Genomic DNA, 20,157 nt, shown 5'->3' with positions numbered 1-20,157 from the left:
AGAGGTCCTTACTTCTTGACTACTTGTGATGAAAACCCTAAAATACAGGAAATGTCTGAGGAACAGAGACCTTACCTGAGAACCAGCTACGAGTAGTTAGAGGAATCATACAAAGAGAGAGGACCTTTCTGATATGAGGAATAAGTATACCTTTTCCTTTATAAAACTTGGAACTGTGACTGGGTATGTCATAAGACCAGGGTACAGGGCATTTTGATAAATTCCTCATTCACCAGGGCATTGCTCTAGAAGATCCAAAAGGCAGCAAGATCTTTTGAGAGTTGAGTAGTGCAGGTGTTTTGTAAGGTGGGTCAGCTTGCAAGGGTAAGGACAGCTTGTTTTTCCCAAATGATCACCAGTGAGTGGCTGTCATAGACAGCCCTTTACCATATGGCAATGTAGTGAGGAATACGTCTAAACCAGAGGAAGGTCTCCACAGTCACATTTTAAATCTAGTCATTCTTCCAACGTAAAGTTAAGTGTATGTTAAGAATGTTGGAGATATAAATGGTTTGAATTTAGACAATTTACTATATTGTTACAAAAATATTCCACATATAGTTGTGCCCTTCAAATGTGTATGTTCCCTTCAACATGAAATATTTACAGTTATCCATAATTGTAGATTGAAAAGATGTTAGGCACTGTTGGAGACTGTGTCCAATACAAAGAAGAAGTTAAGAGTGCTATTGAAGAGTTAATCACCAACTCTAAAGAAGCCCAAGCAGAGGCTGAAAAGATCTTGGATACAGAAAGCTTATTACAAGCTCAGCAACTACTACTTCATCATCAGGTATGGCAATTACTCATGTACACATTTGATTTTTTTTTTTAATAGTGTACAATATATGTAGTTACTAAATTTTGTTTTGTAAGTTAAGTTATTTCCAGTAGCAAGGCTCTGTATATTTAAGCTTGTGAGAGTCATAATAGAAATTGTCTTATATGACCTGGTATTGGCTTCTTAAAATGAAAAAAAGTACCCAATTGTCTTTAAATATTAATGCCCAAAGATAAGCTTTTTTCAATTTTAATTGCATATCTATTTACTTCACATGGGTTTTTTTGGGTGCAGAACACATGAAAACCAGGCTACATTTACTTGAAATTTTGGGTAAATGCACTGTTCAAGTATGAAGTCTCTTTCTCTTTGCCTTTTTAAAGATCGGTGTCAGATGCAATCATAATAAATTGGGCCAGGGCCCAATCCCAGTTTTGGAAACTTCTGGAGGTATACCTCTAGCCTCACCTATTCCTCTAGGTAGCTGCTGCAGTGACAGATGGGCCTCAAGTCTATAGGTGTAGAGCAAGAAGCATTTATTTACTATGGCAACATTTGGTCACTGCCCTAACAGTAGTTCCTAGTTTACTTTAAGAAAAAGAAGGCAATCCAGAGATAAGTCTGAGGTAATATTTTAATTTATTCTGTTTGTTTTTTTAACCATTGTTAGGTATACATAATACATCTACGTCTGTGTACATAATCAAAACCACAGTCATTTGCAACGTTCTAACTGATGGCTAAAACTATTATAGTTTTGCAAGCATTGCCCAGTTATGCAAGGATAATAGGTCAAAACTTCTATGGATTGCAATAATAATAAATCATATGGGTTGCATACTGTAAGTGTCTTGGGTTCTAAGCCCAAATATATGAGATTAACTTGGAGGCCTGCTGAGTAAGAATAATTTATTGTCAATGCTTGGGCATTATGTAAATGTTTGGTATTAATCTGTATTTCTATGAGGTAAAACATGTCTTATTGTCCAACAGTGCTGTGTTGTACTTATTTTTTATCTAAACTGTTTTGTGTTTGTAAAAACTATTGTATGTATTTCAATTCTTATATGGCCTTTTAAAACTCTGCAGTCCTTATCCCTCATAGGAGAAGTAGCAGGAATAGTTAATTTATCCCTGAGATCAGACTCTTCTGCTTCTTTTGGTGTAGTTTGGTATGGTAAAATCAAACTTTATTGAAGATCTCGAGGTTAACCAGAGTAGAATTGACCAGGCAGCTATCAGCTTACCTAGCAAGACTGGCAGTGGGTCAGGCCTGTTAGGAAAGGACAGGGGATATAGTCTCAGGAGTTTCTGATAGCACTACAAACCAAAACGTATTGAGGGAACAGTTATGTAGTTTGGACATCCCCCTAATGCTGTCTAATGCATGTTTTGATCAATCTGAAGCTCCAACCTGTGCCTCAAAGAGCGCCAAGCAGACCCCGATGCTTTCAGGGTGCTCATGAGGAGTTCATACGCTTGTGATTACTTTTGCAATTGCTCAGTTGTTGTGGTTTCTGTTTTCTAAAACATTGCTTTGGATAAACGGCCATATCTTAACTCTCTCTGTGCCCTTTGTATGCCATGGCCATTGTCAGTACATACACCCTTTGGATCCCATGGCATCTATTCTATAAGCTTATGAGATTCCCTAGAATACTTCCTACAGTTTATCCCTTTGTTTGTTACTGTCTTTGCATACTCCTGCAAATGCAGAAATCAGTTCTTGTGTGCCAGTTTCCCAAATGAGCTGAAAAGAAACATATAACTGTGTATCATTGATGTTGAATGAATCCTTCCAGCAAAGGGCAAAGAGAATCCGTGCAAAGAGGGAAGATGTGCAACAGCAGATTTCCCAAGCTAAACAATTGCAAATTGAAGGTGGACTGCCCAGCACAATGCAGGAAGATTTACAAAAGTTGGAAGGAACATTGGAGAACATGCAGCAGACAATGGAAAAACGAGAAGAACAATTACAGGTGGGTCATCTGCATGTAGAAGTAAAAATCTGTTCTTTATCCTTTTTTTTCTTTTTTTTTAATAAAGAAAAAAGAGTTTACACGAAAAAGTCAGAGCTCACTTTCTCCCCTCTGAATCATGTTAGTTGGGATTTTCATGATCAGTACCTCCATCAAAGCTTACTGAAGCTGCTAGATACTGTTTAATTAATAAAGAACCAGCACTCTGTTTGGAAGTGTTTACAAATCTCAAGTTTTCAGTCATGATAGATATTTTAAATATGATTTTATGTACAAGGCATCTGTGAATTAAGTTTTAGATGGACAGCATGCCACCACTGTTTGTTAGAGGTGGCATTGTCCTTTAGTGAGAGTTTTTAGACTGGATGTTAGGGTAATAACACTTGATGCTGTGCAAATATAATCCTTACAACTACTGTGTGGAATACTTACTGTCATCCTAAACTTAGAGAAGGAAGAAACAAGATGCAGAGAAATTACATGGCTTGCCCCAGTTTTTATAACAAATCACTGTCTGAACTGGGATTACAATTTATAGCTTCCTGCACCTAAACCTGAGTTCTCCTTTATATTTCTCTAAACAGAATGGTAATCCAGCTATTGGGCATGTCCCCCACTTTGCTTGAATGTTTAAAGTCATCAAAATTATTTCCCATGTTAAAGTACATGAAAAACAAATGATCAAATAACTTTTTATTGTAAGAGTTTCTGGGTAAAACTAGTTTTTTTCTAAAGAAGAATCCCTTATGTGAAGTTCTAACTTGGGCCTTGCTTTACTTAGAATCAAGAAAATATTTTGTTATGGTGACAAAATTCTGATTACTAGTAATTAGATGCTATATATTAATCAAAATTTTACATTGCCAGAAAAGAACAAATAGATTCTTATGTGTACCTTTTTTTTCCCCTACCATTTTACTGTAATTTATTTAATTAAAAGAACTTGAAAAGCTTTTAAGGAATTGTTGAATACCTGTGGCCATAAGCATAACCATCTGCAGTCATTACTTCAGACTTTTTATAGGCTGTACCAACATAAGATTTAAATATTACCTGCACCTGAGAGAACAGTGCTTTTCTATGCAACACAATGTCAATCAGAGTGAAAGCTTGAAGAAAATCTTCTCTTTTATTGAGTTCATAACAATTTCATCTGAAGGGTAGGCTGGACTTCAGGAGAAATTTCTGTATTTTATAATTTAGGTCCTTCCTTTTTTCCTTTTTTAGTAACTTAAAATGAAATTCTCTGCCCCCCCTTTGTTCTTGTTGTCTTTGCTTTTGTTTTTTTGTAGGTCACAATAAATAAATGGGAACAGTTTGAAAGGGACAAAGAAACAGTAGTAAAATATCTTAATCAAGCAAGCTCTGCACTTGAACGTATCTTAAACTTTAGCAGTTTAGAGAGCCTCTCCACAGAACTGGATCAAACAAAGGTATTTGCTGTGTGAAATACAGGAGTTGTGTTATCATTCTGCCTTGCATGTTAACATGTAGTAAGCATGTTGCCTTCAATCTTTGCATGATTTTCCTGTTAAGGCCATTGCGAATTGTTTAAATCTCTATCAGAATGGAGACTGCATAGACTATTTGGAGGTAAAAAGTTATTTTATGAAAAGATCATGAGGAATTACCCAAATCTGCCTCTGAAGCACTTGTATAGATGGTGAAGTGATTCTGAGGACTTCCCATTTTATGGTCAGTAAGATCGCATCTGTACTGATAAACTAGACAGTCTCAAGCACTGTCCTGTCGTCATCCATCATGTGCTCTTTATTATGGCCTGTGCAAACTAGTGCTCTTCTAGCCCTTAGGAGCAGAAGGAGGAGAGACTTATGCTCTATGAGCACTAGCCATAACATACCACTTGGTCTTAATGGTCCCAGTCCATTTTGTTTACTAATATTGAAGTAGTAAAAGTGATTGGTTTTCCTCGATAAGTGTAGTGCTTTTCATGCTGTTTTTAACCCTGATGAATCTGGTAAATTGTACCTATCTTGGTTATTCTCAGCATGCATTGTTGTGGTGCATATGTATATCGTGTGTGATATAACAGTTGCTGAACAAAGTGAGATTTCAAGCTACATGATACTACAAAATCTTCCATGTAAAGGATTTTATCTAAAGATTAAATATAGATGGTTACCAAAAGCACATAATTCTCCACAATTCACTAATAGATTTACTGAAGAGCTGTAGAATAAATTTTGCAAAGGTAGGATTAAAATCTTTTTAGAAAAATAGGTTTCAGTTTTATTTGCGCTAGTTTGCTCAAATGAGTATTTCTTAACTGGAACATGAAAACAGCTTTCTTCTGAATTTGCTTCTGTGTATTTACACATTCAAAACATACATTTAGTACACATATAACCCTGTGCAATACTTTCTCCCACCAGAAACACTAAGAAAAAATATTTTTTATGTGAATAAATGAGATCTGTTTCTCTGTTATGTGGAAATGTACGCACTTATATTAATATCATGCATCCTTACAGGAGCTGTCTAAACAGACTGAAGCCATGGCAGTGCAGGCTGAGAACTTGGTGAAGAATTCTTCTGAGATACAGCTTGGTTTAAAGAACAAGCAGGTCCTTCAGCGGCAGGCAAAAACAATCCAAGAACAAGTGAAAAAAGTGGAAGTTACTCTTGAAGAAGAGTATGTTCCTTACAAGTTGTAATATTTCTTGCCCACTATAAGAATGTATTAGATCCCTAAAATCCCCTGTCAACATTTTGTGTTGTCTCATCACCTCCATCACTTTCAGCTTGCTGTGGCTTAGTAACCCAGGTTATAATACAAAATATGTCAAAAGAGTAATATGTGCAAATAAACAAAATCTTTTGTTTGCTAATACTTAGTTTAGGAAACAACTGTAGTCACATTTGACCTATCACAGTTCTTATCTTTAAGGCCCAGCTGAAATCTTGGGAAGAAGGGATGATAATTAGGATTATTCTTGAGGTACTAGTCTTTCAGAAGGAAACAAATTCAGTGCAAATGTGAAAACAGAACATTTACTATGTTTGCCTCGGTTTTCACAATTCTTCACCTTCTCCACAGGAATGTCAAGAAGTGCCTTTATCTTAGCTGAATGCCCAGATTTTATTTCATGGGCAATATCAAAAACTGCTTCTGCTGCTGCAAATAAGAAAAGGCATAGTTTCCATTTTTAAATTAAATTTGGCAAAGTCGTCCAAACTCCAAGAAAATGCTGTTAAAGCCTTTAAATATTTGTAACTTTCAGTATTTGTAAAAACTTCATCCCTTTTCACAATCGAGAACTTAAGCTGTCATCGTTATCATTTTATATATATGTATGTGTGTATACACATATACATATATATATGCACACACACATACATAGATATATGTGTCTGAGATTAGTATTTTTGAATATATTAGATTTGACTCACAAGTCATGGAGATATGTGCCAGTTCTGTGTTGTCACACTGGAGTTACTACAGAGATGAATTTGCCCTTGTTTGAATTTGTTTGAATTTGTTTTAGCGGATACCAGAACCTCCATATGAATGCTAGTCAAAGGCAATGCCAACATTATTGGTTTTTTTCCCCCTATTGACTATTGTCAGGCTATCTTGACTTTAATCTGGTGCCTTTTTTTTCCCTGAGGTAAAGAACAGTTGTAAGATAGAGAATAACTAGCTTCTGCAGCAGCTGTAACTTATTCATGTTTGGTGGTCTAATTTTTTTAATATATTACTTTCTAAAATGTGAAGTATGTGATTCATAATCAAATGTTCTACCATATCTTACTTGCTATTTTCCTTTATGCATTGTTTTTCCCCAATGTTCCTGAGCAAGCTAGTATAATTTTTTGATTCCAGAGATTCATCCTTCCATCAATGAATATTCACTTTTTTAATAATGTGGCATTTATTTTTAAATGAAAGCCATTGTTCATATTCTCTTGCCACCTAGATGTGGAATTGCTTGTGGTTCAATGTATGAATTACATAGAATATCTATGGTACTGCGGTGCAAGAGATAATAAAAAAATAAATCCCTTCTGCAAAACATACAGTCTCTATAGTGGCTCTGCAGAGCATTTAATCAGTGTATAAGAGTTATGTTGTAACTCACATCATCAATAGAACCCTTGGCCCAGTAATTTAAAGTGAAGTTGTCCCAAGTACGTATAATACATACTGTGCCAATGAATAGGAAAAGGGGAAAAAAAAGAAAGTTAGGCAGCTCTCTGCAATCAGCTACACAGCAACCTGTCCTTCACAGTCTGCAGCTTTCTTACAACTATAAGGAAGCCAGATACAAAGGCAGAGGATTTCAAGCTGTTCTGCCTCTGAATTGGACCCTTGATTCTGATTTCCAGCTATATTTTTCTTTGGCTAGATTTGAGTGAAATCTTTTTGCACTTTGTTTTCCTGCAAATAATACAATAATTCGAATATAAATTTGTATATACTCGTATTAGCGAATAGCTGTTGACATTGCTAATTTTTCTTTTTGAAAATAAATAAGAAAAAATTTAAAAACCGAATTTTAACATTTTAGATGACATCTTTTCTTTAAAGCTTCCTCTAGCTTTATTGAAAAAAAAACAAAAAAACACCAAGATTGAATACAAAAACTTTTTAACATGGAATGATTTTTAAGGCTATATTTAAAAGCAAAATATATTTTGGAATTTTGTAATATTCAGAATTTTCAGATGAAATTTTACTACCAGTGAATCAGAAAACAGATATTTTGCAAACTCTGTGTAAGACCCACATTACCACTGGCTGCTTTACATTACTTTGAAAGGAGCAGAAACTTGTGTATCAGAAGTTAATTCTGTTAGGCCTTTTATAAGGGCCTTAGAGTTGTTATTTGTGACAAAGAAAAAGAGTACTTTGTTTGCTGTCCAGGATGTATAAGAATCAGTTTCAGTCTCTCTCTGTTTAGCATAGCTAAAATGTATGTTTCAAAGAATATAAGTATATTGAGTTAATTGGGTCATATCTGTTGTTGAATCTTTGGCTTGATATGAAATCATTGCCTTAGAAAACACAGACTTCCTGTAAGATTAACAGATTGCCACTGTTATAAAAAGCAAGTTTAATAAAGTAGTCAAGCTTTGCTGATTATATGTATATCCACAGTACACTGGTTTTAATCGTTCTGTTCTACTGACTAAATGACTATCATCTATGTACTCAGGTATCTCTTTTTTTAGGTATCTGATATAATCGTATTCCATATTATTTCATATAAATGGTACTTTTGTTACTTTTCTGTTCCTGCTACCATGAGATTCTTAGTGCACAGCTGATAAATGAAACTGTACTGTCTCTGACCTCTGGGTATTCCCACTAAAGTTAATGTAATTGTGCACACGCAGTCTAAAAGAGAAGTGAGTTCAACTTTGGGTGCACATTTTGGTCCTTGAAAACCAGGAGTTTTTAAAATGACCCTCATGTAGATTGAATAAGTTGTATTTTTTATTTTAGCAAGAATATAGGCAGCTTCATTGTATTAAACTGTTTATTCTCTCTAATTAATTTGGTTAATTTTAGTATTAAAAGCATGGAAATGGTGAAAAACAAGTGGGATCATTTTGGCAATAATTTTGAAGCTCTGTCCATCTGGATAGCTGAAAAAGAAAAAGAACTGGAAACTTTGGAAATATCATCATCTCCTTTGGACATACAGATCAGCCAAATCAAGGTGATTGGTTCCCATTATGTTTAGCATTAAAACCCCCATTTCTCTGTCTTTATGCTAGAGAGGCTGGGGGCTGAAAGGAAGAACAGACATTTGATTCATGTGTCAGAACTACCGTGGTGTAATGTTGCCATGCTTTGTACACAAAGATGCCAAGCAGTAAGGTTCTACATAAGCTAAAGGAAAATCCTTATAGGCTGCCTTCTCTGTTAGTGTTTAGTTTACACGTATGAAGCCTTTGTGTGTATGATTAAAATTTATTATTTAAGTTATATTCTCTTCCTTTTTTTGAGTAATCTCCACTGGTGTACAAAACAGCTACATAAATACAAAGTGTAGACAGCCTTTGTATTATAAAATGTACATCAGCTAGTGGATATAGAACGTGACTTTAATATTGCCAGCTAAAGCTATAACTTGGTTTATGTATCTTTTATGCTGAAATAATAAAGGAACTGTTGTTCTTGGTAGCTTGCAAACCTGCATACCATTTATTGCTATTGTATTTACACACAAATTCTGTGTACATTTTCTTTTAGTTCCTTATTGGTATCTGAGATGCACATTGTCTCCAAACATTGCCATTTCAAGGGCTGACTTTACATCCTCCCACAAATGAAAATTGTCCTTCTCTGAAACTGCATGTTTTCAAGGGGGCAGAGTTTTTCAGTATGCAGTGTTCACTGAGGTTTTCTTAATCTGTGACCTGCCTGCTCTTCAGAAAGTGCAAAGCTGTGCAGCTGCTTGCAGTCATGGACCAGATTGCCACTAAATATTTCTGAAGCATCCCATAATGCATTTGTTTCATGTGACTGAAACAGCTGTCAACAGACTTCCCTGTTCTTAATTTGATGACAACTTTGCATATATCAAATAAATAAAATCTCCTTGTTTCTTCATTGAAGAACAAAACAATGCTTGAATTCTTGCTTCATCACTACAGCAATTCATAAACATTTTCCTTTCAAAATAATGTATATGCATCTATTCCACTGGCATGCAGTGTCATGTACCCTTACTTGTTAGTCACTAAATGAGATTCCAATGTTTAACACAGCTGAGAAAATAAATGCATCAAATTATATTAATAATGCATTATAGGGTAAAGCCAGTTTTAATCTATCTAAATGGAGCCTAATGAAGCCCTATTAGTCCATTCAAAGCAGTGCTCTGGAAATATCGATCCTTTCTATGTGCAAGGATTTATAGTAGCTATTACATTGCATTGTAAGTTTCTGAAAATTCCAACATGATTCTTTGTTTAAATGTCATGACAGGAAAATGGTCAGCAGGTAATTTTTATGAATGTCCCAGTAAACAAAGGGGAGAAAATCCTTCAGACAAAGGTTAGGGAACATAGTTGTAACTCAGGTGAACGAACAGTCTTTATGAGCAGTGATATGTGAAACAAGTCATTTAACCTCCAATACCTGGACATAGCTAAAGGTCCCCTTCAGTGATATCATTATATGCCTAGTTTTGAAGGTTTTGTTACATTCTATTGTAGATTTCCTAAAGAGTTTATTTGCATTATAATGCTAATCAGCATACTTAATTCATAATTTCAAATACACCATGCTAATAAGGGGTAGCACAATATGAGGCAAATGAAGACAAAGATGTGTTCAACATCTTTGGCTGACCAAATGAAAAAAAAACAGGGTCAACTGAACATACTTATCATACATCTAGCAGTAATATTTTGGTTTTGTTGATGTTGTTTGCAAAGCCCCTATGGCTTCAGCAAAGCCAAGATTTCACCTGCACATTTTTCAGAAATTCCTGGTGGACACAATGACAGTTATCACAAGTAGTTACCACTGGTGGCAGCCTCAGTAAAAGTCTGAAGGCCTCAATTATCCACCTTCTCTTATGTAACTGGGGGAATTTAACAGAATAGCGTGGGAGTAAACAAGTGCTGCCTAATTTCTATCTGCTGCCTTGTTAGATAATTTCAGCTTCAGGGCTGCAAATCCAGTATTTTTTCTCAGCACTGTATTCTCATGCAAAAAAAGATATTTTATGGTCTGAATTAATTCAGAATATATTGCATAAAGAGCAACTATAAATGCTTATAGCAGTACATTTTTTTTGTACTGCCACTCTAATTCTAGACTCTCAATGTTGCAGTAAACCACTTCTGAGCTATGTAATGGCAAGTAAGATACTGTTGTATTTTTATCACAATTATAACAGGAGGTGAGCAGTTTTGATGTGCTCGAGAGTGCATTTTCAGAAAAGTTTTCAGTTGATGTCGTATACACATGTATCTTAACATCATCATCTCTGAGAAGAGCTCTTGCCTCTTTCAATTCCCTCTCCAATGAGTGTTTTTCACTGCTCTTGAGAAGAGGTCCATGGACATGCTATATCAGCAGAAATGAAAATAATTCTTTAGTGAAGAAAAAGGGTATCTGCAAGTTCAAGGTGTTTACTGAATAAATAGTTATAGATGCCATAAATTTGTCTTGCGTGTAGCTTTCAGGTTTGCCTCTAATTTGCAATAAAAGCAAGCATAGATAAATAGGAGAGAGCTGCTGTTGTGCAGTTGGTGAAATCTAAACCCAGTGATAGTTTGTCTTTACGCATTTACTTATTAATGTAGAAGACATCTGAAAAGTGCCATAGACCATTATCAGTACTGTTTCATGGTGAATTCCTCTTTATGCTCTAATGTCGTTCTTTATTTAATCCTTTGTCTGAGGGCAGACTCACCTACATCAGCATCTAATTTAATTTATACTTTATGATGCCATAGGATTTTAACTTAGAGATGGAAAATAACATCTAATGTTTTTTCAGTTCATGACATTTTATTTTGTAAGCTCTTGAAAACTTGTTAAACGCATAATCAAGTGTTATGGTCCAGTACCTTAACAACATTGTTTTGAGTTATGTGCTTACTTTTTTTTATCTTGGTGATTAAATTATATTTATTTCAACACTTGAAGAGCATTGTTCATTAATTTACTGTGAAGTAGGAGATGCTAAAATATCCACCGTTTTGTCTGCTTATGAAAATGTGCTTCTCAGCCTCTTCTAACTCATTTTCTTAGATGGTGTTTTTAGGGCAGGCTGTTTTTCAAAACTTTTATAGTGCTAATTTCAAGAAGAAAAAGGGAGCTTACAGACAGGACTTTTATAACCAGTTATTTTAAATGGTCATGGAACTCTCCTCTTATTCACTCTTTTAGTGAAAAAAATCAGTAGCACGGATAAGCAATGGAAGGTTATAAAGATAGTTAAATATTATTTATTAAATATAAAGATAAAGGTAACTAAAAACATACTGTGCTTCATTATTTACTATTACTTTACATTTTAGGTTATTAATAAAGAAATAGATGTTAAAATAAATGGAATTCCCAAACTGGAAGAGGAAGCCCAGTCTTTTTCCCAGTTTGTTACCTCCGGAGAATATGCACACATTAAAGCCAAACTGATGCAGGTCAAAAGGTATTGGGAAGAGCTAAAAGATCACGCACAGAGACTGGAAGGAACAATCACAGGGAACGCATCAGCACAGCAGAAATATGAAGAAAGTCTCAAGCAGGTAGAAAATGCAAAATCTCAATGGATTATTTACAGCAATGTATAGAATTGTTCTTTTCTTTTTTTTCCAAAATTGAATATAAAATGTCGTATTAATAAGGTGAACCAGATTATATGGGTAGAATATGTGGCTTTAAAGGGTAATTTGAAAATATTCATAGGTAAATCTGTGCTTTGAATGACTTAAAAGGGAGATTCAGGAAGACATCAATATACCGACACTCAAAAAAATCATATTGTCTCTCGAATAGTCTAAGTGATTCTCCTGGATGTTGCAATGGTAAAGCACATCCAGACTTGTTAAAAACTCTATAATCTCAATCTCAGATTGTTCTTAGGTGCATATAGTATATTATGAGGGAATAATTTGAATATTATTATCGTCCCAGTCAAAAGGAGCTGAGTGCAGTCAGCATCCTTTAACTTCAGCAGACACTCAGCACTACAGAAAATTAAGATTTAAAATCCTCTTGGCACTAAATACTTATAAAGTATCACTTAAAACATGGTCTGTGTGTTTGCCATTCTTTTTAGACTCTCTGGTTTGCCTTTACCTCATAGGTGCAGCAGGCAGTGTCTGAGTTTGAAGCTAAGCTGGCCGAGCCTCTTACATCGTGCGCCTCATCAGCGGCAACGTACGGGGTGCTTCAGGATTACATGGTGAGAGCCTGGCCGGGGAGCCCTGCCGCTGCGGCGGGCGAGAGTCCGGCAGCATGGGGCGGTGCGGAAAGGGAATGCGAAATATGAAACGGGAATATCCTGTTGGCCAGGGGGCTGCCTGGTCCTGGGGGGCAGGCTGGGGTGGGCAGCCTGCGGGGGAGCCCACAGCAGGTCAGCCCGTGATCGGTGCCGCGCTCTGAGGCCTCCTTAGTGCGGGGCTGTCAGAAGCTGTACGGAGCCATCGGAGATGACTGGAAAATACGTTCAGTTTAGCCAAGCTGGGTAAGAGGCAGCCGCTTCCGATGTGGGCAGAGGCCCATCACCCCACTGCGGGAAAAAGGTGAGCGTAAAAGTATGAATTAAGCTCCAGGTTCTTGTTTTGAATTTCATGCATCTAAAGCATTATCAGAAATAAAAGATAAGAAATGTGTTTGTTAGACAGTGTTCCCCTTGAAGGTTTTTATGAAGCTTGGGTCTTGGTATAGAGAAATCTGTGATTTAAAAAAAGAAATGTATCTTCTTGGGAATATGCTTTCTTTGACACTGTGCAGACTGGACAGAGTTTCAACAGACAGTTTTTGTCTGTGATGCTAGAAGACTGTGGGTGTTTGCACATTTGGGTCAGTCCATTTTAAAAGGAAACAAATATTGGATTTGATTGTTCAAACTACAAGAAAAGCCCAAATCTGAGGGAATTTAGTGTAGCATTTTTGTCTTTCTCTACAAGTATGCAATGTATTCTTTCTACCATAGACGTTATCTTCCTTTCTAAGAAAATACTATGCAGACTTTTAGTTGGAATACTCTTGCAGAAAAATGCATATAACTTAGTGGTAGCAACTTGCAAAGGCCGTATGCAAGGAAGACCCTTCAGCTTCAGAAAAGCTTGATACTTGCTGAGGAAAGAAGACTTTGCCTATGAAGAATTTATTCAAACAGCAGACGTAATCATTATTATTATGGTATTTAAACATTACTAATATAATGAGTTTTTAAATACTGTCATGCCTAGAGGATCATAATGATTTCATGTCTTAGTATGAAATTATATTTTATTATTTAGTTTAAACATCAGTAGTTTGTTGCTGTGTAATTCACATTTCCTACTGTATGGTGTTGCTTTCATGATTACTGTAATTTCATGATTACTGTAAACTGTTACTGTTGTTATTATTGCAAAATGATTAGTTGGAACTTTATTGGTCTTAAATCTATTTATTTCATTTTGTGTTTTTCTAACTCATTTTACTATTTTTCATTCATTTCCACATGAAAAAATTTCCCAGCCTTCTAGAAATGGGACACAGCAAGTCAATTCCACATCAGATGCCATTTCCATGCAAAAGATATTTGACTAATATTGACACGAGTTTGCTGTAACTGTTCCCATATCTTTCCCATGTCAGGACATGGGATGCAGGTGTGGCTACCCTCGCATATTGGAATGAGCTTTTGTAGCTAGTGTATCTGATAAATTAGAGAAACTGTTAGACAAACGGTAGGGAATTTGGCGCTTGGTCCTGCATGATCGTATGGTGTCACATGCCCATTTGACTTGACTCTTCCGCTGCCGACAGGCTTTTCCTTGACACTGTTCTTAGGGAAGTCTGTCACCACTACAGGCTAGGGGTGATCAGAAAGCTTGAGGCCTGTGTGTCTAGGACAGATGTGAGAGAACTGTGTGCTGTGCAGTGACTCCATGATCAGGGGGATGTAGCGTTGCTTTGGGTGGAAGAGGACAGTTTTGCCCACCATTGTTATTATTGTAGCTCTCATTTATGGATCTGGCTTCTCTCTCTTTTTCGTGTTCATCAGGACTTTTGTCATAATGTGGAAAAACTGAGCAACACTCTGGCCTCTCTCTCAGCCTGTGCCCGAAAGGTCTCCAACAAAGAAAAAGCTGCTCAGGAGGTGACAGTGTTACAGCAGAAATATGAAAAGGTGCTAGAAAATACTAAAGAGAAACAGACCTTATTAGAGACTCTTCTAGCTCAGTGGCAGAAGTGAGTAAACCCTCACCTTCATTACGACAGACATGGAGACCTTCCTGTGGTCAGTCTGTGAGAAGGAGGGCACAACCTGAGTTGATAATGCTCCACGTTGTGATTTTGTTAGGCAGGAGAAAGAGCTATCTGCCTTCTTGACCTGGTTAGAGGGGTGTGAAGCTACAGCCAGACCTTCAGAGCAGTATGTTTCTGCTGACAGAGTTAAACTAGAAGGTGAACTGCAGTCAGTACAGGTACGTTTGAACTGAAAGATACTCTCCCTACATTTCCTGTTTTTTTTTTCTTTTTTTTCCCCTGTACCTTTAAAAAGAGGGAATTGCTCAATCTGACAAATTGCTTAATTCTAGGCTTCAGGTATGTCCTAGGGACATACTATGCTATTATTGTTGTTATTTATCAAAGATAGGAAAAACAAGATGAAAAGTGCTATTTGCAAATATTATATGCCTCTTCAGGAGTAGGAATATTTGTATATATCCTGTTATTTATCAAGGAAGGACATTGGTCTGCTTTCTAGAGGGTCTTTCCTCTAGAGAAATGCCTTTTTTCAGACAATGCTACTTTCTGTTTTCCATGTGTAAGGAAAGTCGATCAGACAGGAGGATGTTCACGGGTTCTATGTTTACAATGAAAATGCTGATTTCCCAATTGCTTTTTTAAACACAAAACTTCTGTTCTAAAGTATGCCTTCCCGGGGAATTTTTGCCATTTGCTTTCAGATTAATATGAGGCAGTAGACCAAATGTATCGTCTTTTAAACCCTTCATGAAGACAGTGAATCCATAATTTCACTTTGAAATAATATTGAAGAGAAGAATTTTTTTTTTTGTTTTGGGGGTTTTTTGGGTGGCCAAAATTTGTGACATTTTCTCACAACTCTAATGCTGTTGAGAGTGGCTAAAGTGGAACAAAATGTGATGCAAAACAGTCTTGATTTTAGCCGCTGTCAACAGTAGAGCTGTGTGGAAGGGTCGTGCTTTGTCATGAGCAGAAAAAAATCTTTTATGAATCCTTACTGAATTACAGCTGCAGATCTAGTTGTCTGAGAGATAGTGAGGACCTCCATGTGACCTGGACAGACCTGTATTCTCTAAGGATTTGACTGTGCTCATTCCCTTGTCTCAAAGTGATGTATTTTATTATTGTTATTTGGCATAACATGATGCAATTTTTAATCTAAAGGCTATATGTTCTACTGTTTTCCCAGGATTTGCGAGCTGATATTGAGAGCCATGCTTCAATCTATGCAAACCTATTACAATTAAATGAGTCACTGTTTCCAACAGCCTCCAACCAGCGTGTAAAAGCGATTAAAGAAAAATTTGAAGAGCTGGATGAGAGGTGGAAAGCTTTACCACAAACTGTTGATAAAAGGTTTGTGCTTCAGAATGTTTTTTAATGTGTTTAATGATAGTAACCAGTATTCAGGTGAGGAATTTCAATCCTGAAATTTAGATTTTTAAGTATGACCATTTGGAAAAAAAAGATTTAAGGATAGAAAACTTCTGTTGCAAGGATGAAGAACAGGAAATGGCAACAATGGAGATGATTGTGCTTCCCCAGTTACATTTTTCCAAATAAATTGATGTATCCATTTTCTGGGGTTGCATGGTTTGAATGTCTGATCAGACAGCCATCTGTACCCTAGCTACTGAAAAATCCATGAGGATGGAAGATCAGAAACAGTGAGCAGGAGGTTACTGGAATCAAGTAGCGTTCAGCTAAACATTGCACCAATCTGCAGTGTAATGTCAGGAATCTCATGAGTTTTATACATCTCTGGATTTGGGGTCCTCAGCATCTGGTTTTGTAAACAACCTCTTTTGAGATCCTTTTAAAGATGGGAATTCCTGATGCATAGGACAGAGCATGAGATAGCAATGTTAACGTTACCTTACAGAAATGCAATGAGTGGAAACTGCCTTCTAAGAGAAGAATTCTGTTCACCCAGTTCCTTTCATCTGCTGTGCTTGTAGTAAAGCGAACCAATGAGTTTGCAACCCTGTCATAAAAACCCAACAAACAAACTTGTCAAGCAAGTACTGTTTTGATCAACTTTTTTTTCATTTCAAATTGATTGTAAATGACTTTCAAATTTTTTGGTATTTTGATATTACTTCCAAAGTCTGTAATATCTGCTCTTCATTTCTTCAGTTATATGCTTTACCTTGTGCAAAGCCCCACTATTGTCCTTTTAAACCAATTTGAAGCTTTCATTTGCCATAACAACTATAAATACATAGCTGTTTGGCTGCTGCCTCATCTTAGGATCAGTGATAGCGCCTCCTTTTTTGAAACTGTATATTATCATGGATTTAGATTTCAGTCTCTTTGGTGATGAACATATATATTTTACTATTTGTAAGGTACCTGAAATAATATGACATGTCCATAACATGTCCATGACATAGGTGTTTTATAAATACAATTGTTTTACAATATAATAATCTTCTACATAGAATTTCATCTTGACAGTTATGTAGAGAATTCCATAAGGGAAATCTTGCAACAGGTCACCTTTCTAAGGTCAACGTTTAAAAGCTCAGTTCTGCTAGTGCTGAGTACTCCTCTGAATACATTCCCAGGCTGTGTTACTTTGAACACAGTACAGCTCAACACTTAACCCTCGCTTACTTCAGGGGACATTGAACATTCAGCTACTCAACCCCCATCTGCATTCATGAGACCCTTGCCTTAAATGCAGTGTTGTAGATATTGTAAACAGAATTACTATGTCTGAAAATTGAAGTTTAATTTCTATCATTATCTTTACTGATACTACCCTACAAAGGAAAATTGAGGAATGTACTTTGATGGGTTGGGGTACTTCTATTATTTGATACGAATAAAATGGTAGAAACAGAAAAGAGTCAAACTGTTACTTTCAAGCAGTGTTATGTTATTCCTCAGAGTAGAAATCAACATGGCAATCATCACATCCAAAAAATAAATTGACATTTTAGTTTTCTCTTTCCTTCTTTCCTGCCACCTGGCATTGATTTTAGTGCTCTCTAGTGAACTGTGGGTTTGATTCTGGGAAGTGATTAATTTGCATCAAGTGCTTTCATGTTTATATCTAACGTCCTGTAGGATCAGTTTCCTTCAATCTCTTGTTGCTGAACATGGGCAGTTTGATGAGCTACTGCTCAGTTTTTCAGACTGGATTAAGCAGTTCCTTGCTGAACTACAGGCCACTTCGGAAATAAACACAGCCGATCGACAACTAGCTGTATCTCACAATAAGGTAAACTTTTGAACATAAATATTTAAGACAGAAAGATTGTACAGTGCATTCAGCTAAAAATTCATCTAAAACTAGTATGACTTGTGTTTGAAAAATGATACTCTGTTGTAACCACATACACAGTTCTGTTATTGGACTGGACTGAAGCAAATTGTAATGCTGAACTGTTTTTATTAGAACCCCCTTAGCAGTACTTGCTGCACTGGTAAATTTAGTACTAAAATGTTCTCTGAACTTTTGACTGGAAAAAAAAAATGCACCCCTCCTATTTTCTTTCTTTCCCACAGGACCACTTAAAGGAAGTTGAAAGTAAAAAGCAGCAGCTGCAAAGTCTGAAGGAACATGTAGAAAAACTATGTTCTTTCAGCTGTCCAGATGACCACCAGACATTGCAGGGAAAGACTGAAGATTGCTTTCAGATCTTCCAGGAGGCAAGTCAAATAACTAGCCAGAGACAAGAGGCTCTGGAACAGCTATGGGTATTCCTGGAGCTCCACAGTGCTACATCAGGTGTGCTCCACCAGCTAAGGCAGACAGTGGAGAAAACAGGAAATATAGATAAAGCTAAATCTGAATTACTGGAGAAGCAACTGCATGATGTTATTCAAGATCTTAACAAACTGGAGTCTGTTGCCATCAGTTTGGATGGTTCCCTTACTAAGGCCCAGTATCATCTAAAACATGGCGTTTCTGAGCAGAGGACCTCCTGTAGGGCTGTGATTAATAATCTGTGCTTGGAACTGGAGGCAGTTCAAAACCTGCTGGGAACCAAGCAGAGTGAGGCAGAAGCTCTTGGAGCCTTGAGGAAATCTTTTGTGGAACGTAAGGAACAGCTACTGAAGAGTATTGAAGATACTGAGGAAAGGGCTGACAAGGAAGGTCTGAAGGAGGCAACGTTGCAAGCCCTCCAGCAAAGGTAAAAACTAATGTTTGAGATTGGCACTTCTTCATTTGCTTGCATTCCATAGACTTTTTGATGAGTTGGAGACATGTGTAAGATTCATTCCTGAGCGCCTTATTTATTGACATTTTGCAAGGCACATGAGTCCTTATGCCTATTTAATAATATTTACTAAGTGAGCTGTCTGGATGGAGGAAGAATATGAGCAGAACACTTAGCCTATCCCTTAAATTTTTTATGCTGAAAGAACAGATACTGAAAACTTCGTCACTGGAAATTGTTTTGTTCTGATGAATCCAAGCTCCAAACAGTTATTAGCAATCCCATACAACACAGCTGTGTCTACTCTTACGGAACTGAAGATTGTACATGTGCTAGGAGGAGTTGAAAACACACACTATAATGAAATATTAAACTAAGTATTTGAGTGTGTTTCCAAGTCACTGTGTCAGATGAAGGTATATGTATATAATCTATATAATTGTATGGTTGTATATGTATCAGAAGAAATCACGTTCTGAGGCTAGTTGTAGCTGTATCCAGGTAACACTTTGTTTTCAAAAGGTATTCTATGAAATATTAGAAAAAAAGGAACTTTATACCCAGTGACTCTCTGAGTAACTCCTTCTTTCTTACATACCCCTTTTCTCTCTTTCATAAAAGTGAAGCTATGTAAATCTGTAACCTGCATTTTAACTTGCAGATTAAGGATCTTTAACCAGTTAGATGAGGAATTGAATTCTCACCAGCATGAACTCCAGTGGCTCATGGATAAAGCAAAACAAATAGCTCAAAAAGATGTAACACTTTCTCCTGAGATTGACAAAGAGATAAATTGCTTAGAATCTCTGTGGGAGGATACCAGGAAAGCTATACATGAAAAGTAAGTAGATCTTAGTTTTTAAATGAGAGGAGAGTGTCCTTCTTTTAGTGAGGGAAAGAGACCTTGTTATTTGATTATTTAATCATTTATTTTAAAATGTTTTCTCTTTCCCATACTTGCAGACCTTCCTGCACCTGATTATTTTTGAGAGCTCTTTGGAGCATTTGCAAAAGAGCTAGGCTCTAAAGTGATTGCCTCTCTCTCTTAGCAATGCCATGTTCCCCTAGTTCCTTTTGTTGACAAACACTGTTCTTCAACTAAACATACCTAGAGTATTAGCTCTTTGCTCTCTCTCTCCAGCAGAAAGACCAAGAATGGATCTAATGTGTTTTTTTCTTCTGTCCATTGCCTGAACAGACATAGGCTTTTGTAAAGAAGAAGAAGAAGAAAAAAATAGGCCTGTTTCTGGCAGCAGGTTATTCTGTTTTCACTAGAATGATAGATGAATTAAATATAAGGTTTTAAACCCC

At 36.5% G+C, this 20,157-nt stretch overlaps 1 protein-coding gene across 1 annotated transcript in view; it reads left to right on the top strand.

Moving 5' to 3' along the window:
- The window catches only part of SYNE1 (spectrin repeat containing nuclear envelope protein 1), a 276,957-nt gene that overhangs the window by 69,508 nt on the left and 187,292 nt on the right, over positions 1-20,157 (top strand). Inside the window, exons 28-40 of the mRNA XM_067293579.1 lie at positions 626-793; positions 2,584-2,760; positions 4,053-4,193; positions 5,253-5,413; positions 8,294-8,444; positions 11,767-11,994; positions 12,555-12,653; positions 14,469-14,656; positions 14,769-14,892; positions 15,867-16,033; positions 17,750-17,903; positions 18,191-18,819; positions 19,508-19,687. Of these exons, the coding sequence (XP_067149680.1) occupies positions 626-793; positions 2,584-2,760; positions 4,053-4,193; positions 5,253-5,413; positions 8,294-8,444; positions 11,767-11,994; positions 12,555-12,653; positions 14,469-14,656; positions 14,769-14,892; positions 15,867-16,033; positions 17,750-17,903; positions 18,191-18,819; positions 19,508-19,687 (2,567 nt within the window). The remainder of the gene's footprint in view (positions 1-625; positions 794-2,583; positions 2,761-4,052; positions 4,194-5,252; positions 5,414-8,293; positions 8,445-11,766; positions 11,995-12,554; positions 12,654-14,468; positions 14,657-14,768; positions 14,893-15,866; positions 16,034-17,749; positions 17,904-18,190; positions 18,820-19,507; positions 19,688-20,157) is intronic.

The sequence above is a fragment of the Apteryx mantelli genome, chromosome 3 (genome assembly GCF_036417845.1).
Source record: "Apteryx mantelli isolate bAptMan1 chromosome 3, bAptMan1.hap1, whole genome shotgun sequence".
Lineage (NCBI taxonomy): Eukaryota > Metazoa > Chordata > Aves > Apterygiformes > Apterygidae > Apteryx > Apteryx mantelli.
Note: the sequence above shows the minus strand (reverse complement) of the source record. Positions and strands in the feature narration are given on the sequence as shown.